The sequence below is a fragment of the Lactuca virosa genome, chromosome 5 (genome assembly GCF_052849685.1).
Source record: "Lactuca virosa cultivar CGN04683 chromosome 5, Lactuca_virosa_CGN04683_v6, whole genome shotgun sequence".
In the NCBI taxonomy this organism is placed as follows: Eukaryota; Viridiplantae; Streptophyta; class Magnoliopsida; order Asterales; family Asteraceae; genus Lactuca; species Lactuca virosa.
Window position 1 is genome coordinate 63,478,188 of NC_136430.1, and position 7,154 is coordinate 63,485,341.

General features: G+C 34.7%; 1 protein-coding gene across 1 annotated transcript; it reads left to right on the forward strand.

The window, feature by feature from the left end:
- Positions 1 to 339: 339 nt before the first annotated feature.
- LOC145111325 (uncharacterized) lies at positions 340 to 3,913 on the forward strand. The gene is made up of 3 exons (XM_079047612.1): positions 340 to 2,870; positions 2,958 to 3,051; positions 3,095 to 3,913. The coding sequence occupies exons 1-3, from the start codon at positions 340 to 342 to the stop codon at positions 3,911 to 3,913; spliced, it is 3,444 nt and encodes a 1,147-aa protein (XP_078903738.1).
- The last annotated feature ends 3,241 nt before the right edge of the window (positions 3,914 to 7,154 follow it).

Here is a 7,154-nt window from a genome sequence, read left to right on the forward strand (position 1 = left end):
CAGAAAAGAAAATTCCAGTATTTAACAGTATTTAAACATAAGTATACCATTAGTTTTTGGTCTGATAATATAAGCTTCAGCTAAAAAAAATAAAAAAGATAAAAAGCATTACTCACTCTATGGGCTCGATTCTCAAACATGTACTTATCATATGCATTTAATCAAACACCATATATCCATTTTATAGAGCACCAAATATCTAATTTTTATGCTTAAGGGTAGTAAGTAATTTAGACTTTTCTGTAGAATTTCCCACATTAATGTTTGTTTTTTTCTCTTTCTTCTTCTGTATCTCCTTTTTGGTTATTATTTAGTTCAAAAAATTAACATTAAGATAAGATGGACAAGAGTTGGATTAAAATCAAGAATAAGGTCGATCCGAAGTTCATGAAAGGAGCAATCGATTTTGCGGAGATGGCTAAGGGATATGTTGATAGCGAAGGTCTTACACATTGTCCGTGCAATAACTGTCTGAATGTAATAAAGCAGTTACCTGATCTTGTTGGTGATCACATAATACATCATGGCTTTCAACAATCGTATGTAAAATGGATATTTCATGGGGAAAGTAGTTGGGAACATGAAACAAACGACGACCTTGACGAAACTGACAATGAATCAAATGACGGGGTCCACGATTTACTTGGTGATGCGTTTAATGTTGGATATGAAACCGAAGGAGGAGATGGAAACAATGAGTTCGAGTCTTCTAATCGATCTAGCAATCCCAATGTGGACAGGTTATTTGCTGATATGGAGAAACCCTTATTTCCGGGATGTGATACTTTCTCGGTACTGGGCTTTATATTACGATTGATGCATGTGAAAGTAACCTGTAAAATGACAAATGTGTCCATGGATATGATACTGAAGTTATTGAGTGAGGCATTCAAGCACACAATAATCCCTAAAACCCACTACGAGGCAAAAAAGTATTTGCGTACTCTTGGACTTGGATACGAATCAATCCATGCTTGCAGGCACGACTGTGTGTTGTTTTGGAAGGAAAATTCAGAATTACAATCATGTCCAGTTTGTGGCGGTAGTCGTTGGGTAGACGATCAAACGAATCAAAAGAAGATACCAGCAAAAGTCTTGCGTTACTTTCCCGTCACAAGTAGACTGAAGCGGTTATATGCATGTAGGTATACTGCAAAGGACATGCAGTGGCACGCTCACAACAAATCCAACGAAGAAGGAGTTCTTAGGCATCCAACAGATGGAAAAGCATGGAAGCACTTCGATAGAATCTATCCAGATTTTGCAAACGAACCTAGAAATGTACGCCTAGGGCTTGCAAGTGATGGTTTCAACCCTTTTGGGACGATGAATACTTCATATAGTATGTGGCCTGTTGTGCTTATACCATACAATATGCCTCCGTGGAAGTCTATGAATGATGCCTCATTTATGATGTCTTTGTTGATTCCAGGCAAAGATTCACTTGGAAAGGACATTGATGTATATTTACGTCCATTGGTAGATGAGTTGAAAGTTCTATGGGAGAATGGTGTCGAAACATATGATTCTGAATCTCGATGTACATTCAACATGCGTGCAACAGTTATTTGGACGATAAATGATTTTCCTGCATATGGTTACCTGTCTGGATGGAGCACGAGTGGGTACATGGCATGCCCAATATGCAACGAAGATGCACCAAGTATTCGTTTACGAAATAAAATAGGATATGTAGGTCATAGGCGATTTCTTCCCCACGATCATCCTTGGAAGAATGCACGAGATTTTAATGGGAAAAAAGAGGACAGGCTTGCACCTAAACATATAAGCGGAGAAGATTGCTTACATCAACTAGAACACGTCCCTCAATGTCCACATGGAAAAAACCAGTCTTACACCGGCCAAAAACGTAAAAGGGGCATAAGAGAGTTAAATTGGACAAAAAAAAGCATATTCTTTGAACTACCATACTGGTGCAAGTTGTTAATGCGTCATAACATTGATGTCATGCATGTTGAAAAAAATGTTTTTGAGAACATTTTGGGAACTTTATTAAACATAGAAAAGAAGACAAAAGACACTGATAATGCTCGCCGTGATTTGCAGGATATGAAAATACGCAAGCATCTTCACTTAGTGAAGAAAAATGATCGTTGGATTAAACCGCCAGCTCCATATGTTTTAAATCGAAAAGAGAGACACCAATTTTGCAGTACAATTAAGTATGTTCGTTTTCCAGATGGATACGCCTCAAACCTGGCTAAAAATGTTATTCTCGAGCAATGTAAGATATATGGACTTAAATCTCATGAATGTCATGTCTTACTGCAACATGTACTCCCTATCGCTATTCGTGGGCTTTTGAATAAGCCAATACATGATACGTTGGTAGAGTTTTCTCGGTTTTTCAAGATTATAACTTCAGTCACATTACATGTGGGAGAGTTAGAAATGCTGCAAACAAAGATAATTAAGATTCTTTGCAAGCTGGAACGCATATTTCCTCCCTTATTTTTTACAGTTATGATGCACTTATGCGTTCATCTACCTCAAGAGGCTATTTTAGGAGGACCCGTACAATCAAGGTGGATGTATCTGGTTGAAAGATATCTTGGCCATTTAAAGAAATATGTTAGAAACAAAGCAAGACCTGAAGGTTCAATTGCCGAAGGTTATGTTGTAGAAGAAGCTCTAACATTCTGCTCACACTATTTACAAGGTGTTGATTCAAAACTAGAGAAGCGTGGTAGAAATGATGATGAAAGAGTTAATGATGTTCGAGACTATAAATTGGATATTTTTAAATTGAATGGCCGAGGCATTGGGAAGCGACAAACTGTTAGGCTTTCGAGTACTCTACTGAAGAAAGCACAGTGGTTTATCTTAAGTAATTGTGCAGAAGCTGAACCGTACATTGAGTTAGTATATTTTACCTTTCATAGTGAATTCAATTTTTTATTATCTCAAGGTATTTAAGGCTTATTTTCACCTGACAGGGAACACTTACAACACCTGAAAAGAGAACATCCAAGATCGTTAAATTTTAGCGAATTACAACAATCTTTATTTCCAAGTTGGTTTTCTTTACGGGTAATGTTACTATAACATTAAATTATATCGTTTTATCATGTAGAAGCATTCAACCAACTCATACTTTTCTCAAAATGGTGAACAGATGAGGAAAATGTATGAGCAAAATTCATCCGCAATTGACGAAGAGTTGTATGCATTATCGCGTGGCCCAGATGATCGAGTTACAACACATGGTGGATACATAGTAAATGGAGTTAAATTTCTTGTTAAGTCACGAGATGACCATAGGAAGACTCAGAATTGTGGAGTTACAGCCCTAGGAATTCACGATGGCGTTGAAGAGGATTATTATGGATATGTTGATGAAGTCCTTGAATTTTCATTCATAAAAGGATATCGAGTTATTTTATTTAAATGCATTTGGTTCGATACCGATCGTAGAAAGAAGCACGTGATGTTTGAGCCTCATTTCATTTCTGTAGATACAACCAAACAAGCTTATAAGGAAGATCCGTTTGTCTTGGCAAATCAAGCAAAACAAGTGTTTTATATAAATGATCCCACACATGCCTCGAGCTGGAAAATCATAGAAAGGAGCACACATAGGCATTTATGGGACATACCAGAGAATGAGGATACACAAGATTTATTTGAACATGTAGGAACACCGTCACACACAACCCCATTTGAAGCATCTGATTGTGAAAATTTCGAGTTTCATCGAGAAGACAGTGAAGAAGAGTTTGTGGAAGTCGTTGATGATGAAAGTTTTGAAGTTGATTTAGATGATTTTATCGATTATGATACTATCCCCAATGAAGTTATTGAGGAATTACCCGATGAATCAAACGAAGATTTAGATGATAGCAATGAAACAAATTTGGCAGTATATGATGAGTCGGACGATGAATATGAATAAGTGTATTTTTGTGTTTCTTTGTTGGTGTCTTTAATTTAGTATTTAACACTTTTTGACAACGAATATGAATAAATGTATTCTTTTTGTATGTTGTTGGTGTGTTTTGTAATTTGTTAATTATTTAGAACTTTTTTGACAATGAATATGAATAATTTTACTCATGACTAACTTGTGTAAAAACCAAATTTTTGCAGGTAAAATGTGGATATTTCTTGTGTTGATGACGATTGCTAATCTCGGAGGTACGAAGCGTGTAAGGAAAGAACCTCGACAAATTTCAGTTGTGTCAACTGGTGAAGAAAGTGGAAGTGAATTGGATCCAAAGTTGTGCATGCTTCGTACACGTAAACGTGTTATGACATCTGTTGCATCAATAGGTATAACCTTACATGTTAATTTCTGATTACATTTAATTGATACATCCATAATCTGTTAAAGTTGAATTTGGTGACCAAAAGTTAAAGGGTTATAATGAGTGTAGGGGCTGTTTGGTAAATGTTAGTGTATAGGGCTGTTTGGTAAATGTTAATGTATGGGGCAGTTTGGTAATGAGTTCAGGGGATGTTTGTTAATGAGTGTAAGAGTTGTTTGGTAATTGTTAATGAAGGGGTTGTTTGGTAATTTTTAGTGCAAGGTTTGTATTTTTTTACTCTCGTAACAGACATAATCGGTCATAACTAATGATTGAATCTCTGTAGGAGCAACTGTTGCGAGAGAAAATACTCGATCAACTTCATTTCAGCCTGCCCAAGAAGAAAGTGTCTCTAGAACAACTTCTAAAACAACTGAACGTCCTCTTTCTCAAAATATGGATTCTTTTCCAAACTCAGGTGATACAGGTAACTACATTTGTGTTTAATATTTTGAGTAATAGTAAATTATATAAATATTGGTACTTGTCTTATATTAGATTATAGTAATGGGCCATTGTGTAATAGTAAATTAAAAACCGGTCTTTTTGTAATAGTATATAAATTACATAAATTATATCCTACATAATAGTAAATTACTTCAATTGTACTTGTGTTAATTAATGTGAAAATAGCAACAAGACAAAGTGGTTCCACCGAAGATACTCAACGATCTTCAATACCGTTAGTTGGTGAAGGAAATGTCTCTAACACGACTGATAACATGGAATCCCAAACTGAGCACTCTCATGCTCCAAGTAAGTAGTACGAATTTTATTATTTTATTTATAACATTACCAATTAAGAACAATATATATTGTGCAGATCAACGACGAAGGAGAGGCCCTAATATTAATAAAAAGGCTTCGCATATTTTGGACAAGATTGTGGAGAATCAACCAGATGCACGGATTACATTGAGAAAAGATACATATACTAAGAAATTTGTTGGGGATTCAGCAGTATATTTTGCAACGGAGGTTGGAATTGTGATGCGAAAGTTTTGTCCAATGGAATTCCATACATGGGAGAAAGTACCGAAAGAAAATAAAGAAGAAATGATCGATAGATTACGTGTAAGTTATACTAGAACCGGACTGAAATTTCTTTTTTAGCACTTTTTTAATTCACTCATTTTTAAAATATGCATAAGGCAGTCATATGAAGTCGGTATGACTTGATTCTTTTTCAACACGTAATTTATTGTTTTTAGTTCATTTTAGACTGCACAAAGAACACGACTGATAACATGGAATCCCAAACTGAGCACTCTCATGCTCCAAGTAAGTAGTACGAATTTTATTATTTTATTTATAACATTACCAATTAAGAACAATATATATTGTGCAGATCAACGACGAAGGAGAGGCCCTAATATTAATAAAAAGGCTTCGCATATTTTGGACAAGATTGTGGAGAATCAACCAGATGCACGGATTACATTGAGAAAAGATACATATACTAAGAAATTTGTTGGGGATTCAGCAGTATATTTTGCAACGGAGGTTGGAATTGTGATGCGAAAGTTTTGTCCAATGGAATTCCATACATGGGAGAAAGTACCGAAAGAAAATAAAGAAGAAATGATCGATAGATTACGTGTAAGTTATACTAGAACCGAACTGAAATTTATTTTTTAGCACTTTTTTAATTCACTCATTTTTAAAATATGCATAAGGCAGTCATATGAAGTCGGTATGACTTGATTCTTTTTCAACACGTAATTTATTGTTTTTAGTTCATTTTAGACTGCACAAAGTTATATTTTGGTTAAATACTGAATCATCTACAGGTCCGGCAAGACAGCATATCTATGTTGTGTTTTTCTTTTGTTTTTTTAAAAATGTTTCGCTTCATATAATAAAGCAAATCCGGTTCCAGTTCCGAACTGGTCCGGTTATAAATCTCATCCCTAAAAGGTTAAAATATGTACTAAATGCAGGCAAAATTTGAAATACCGCACACAAATATAGTTTTTGATGGAATGTGTAGATGAGCAAATGCGAAGGCAATGGAAACGCACACGAAATACTTTGAAAGATTTTTGGAAGAAAAATGGAGGAATGACCGATCCACAATTAGCACGATCTAAAATGAAGCCAGATTGTCGTAGCAAAGAAGATTGGTCTCATTTGTGTGATTATTGGGAGACCGATAAAGCACAGGTAACTTTTTCACTCTTTACATATACACATCTTTTACGTAATTATTTATTATTTATATGTTAGTAACCATGTTCAATTTAAATTTTGTAGAAGTATGCTGATCAAATGAAAAATAATCGAGAAAAACTAGTGATTTCAAGTAGAGGAGGTTCTCGATCAATAGCAAATCACAAATTTAGCATGGTAACTAGCGATTTAGTTTATATTTGTATTAACATATTCATTGAACACCAATAATAAATAATTGTTCTTATATAATTTTTATTATTGCAGAAAAACAAAGAGACTCAATTGCCCCCCACCCCAATCGAATTATATCATAAGTTGCATTTTCATCCTACAAAGGAATGGCTAAATGATGAGACACGCATTCAATATGTAAGAATGATTTATCGAGTAATATTAATTTCCGTTTGTAATTATTGATATTGGTGTTATATATAAGTTATTATAATATGTTTTTATGTTGTTTTAGGAAAATATTCTCCAAATGAAAAGAGGATGAATGTACCAAATTAGTTTCTGCGGGAGTAAGCATTACTCCAGAAATGGAATATGAAATAGAGAAAAAAGTCGTTAAAACCATTTGTGCAAAACATAAAGCATTACTATCTGGATGGGAGGCTTCAAGTGGACCTATTATGAGGAAAAAAGATCTACATATCT

Coding starts and splice junctions, on each gene's coding strand:
- LOC145111325 (XM_079047612.1), top strand. CDS start 340: ATGGACAAGAGTTGGATTAAAATCAAGAATAAGGTCGATCCGAAGTTC. Junction 2,871..2,957: donor AATTGTGCAGAAGCTGAACC/GTACATTGAGTT, acceptor TTCACCTGACAG/GGAACACTTACAACACCTGA. Junction 3,052..3,094: donor CAAGTTGGTTTTCTTTACGG/GTAATGTTACTA, acceptor TTTATCATGTAG/AAGCATTCAACCAACTCATA.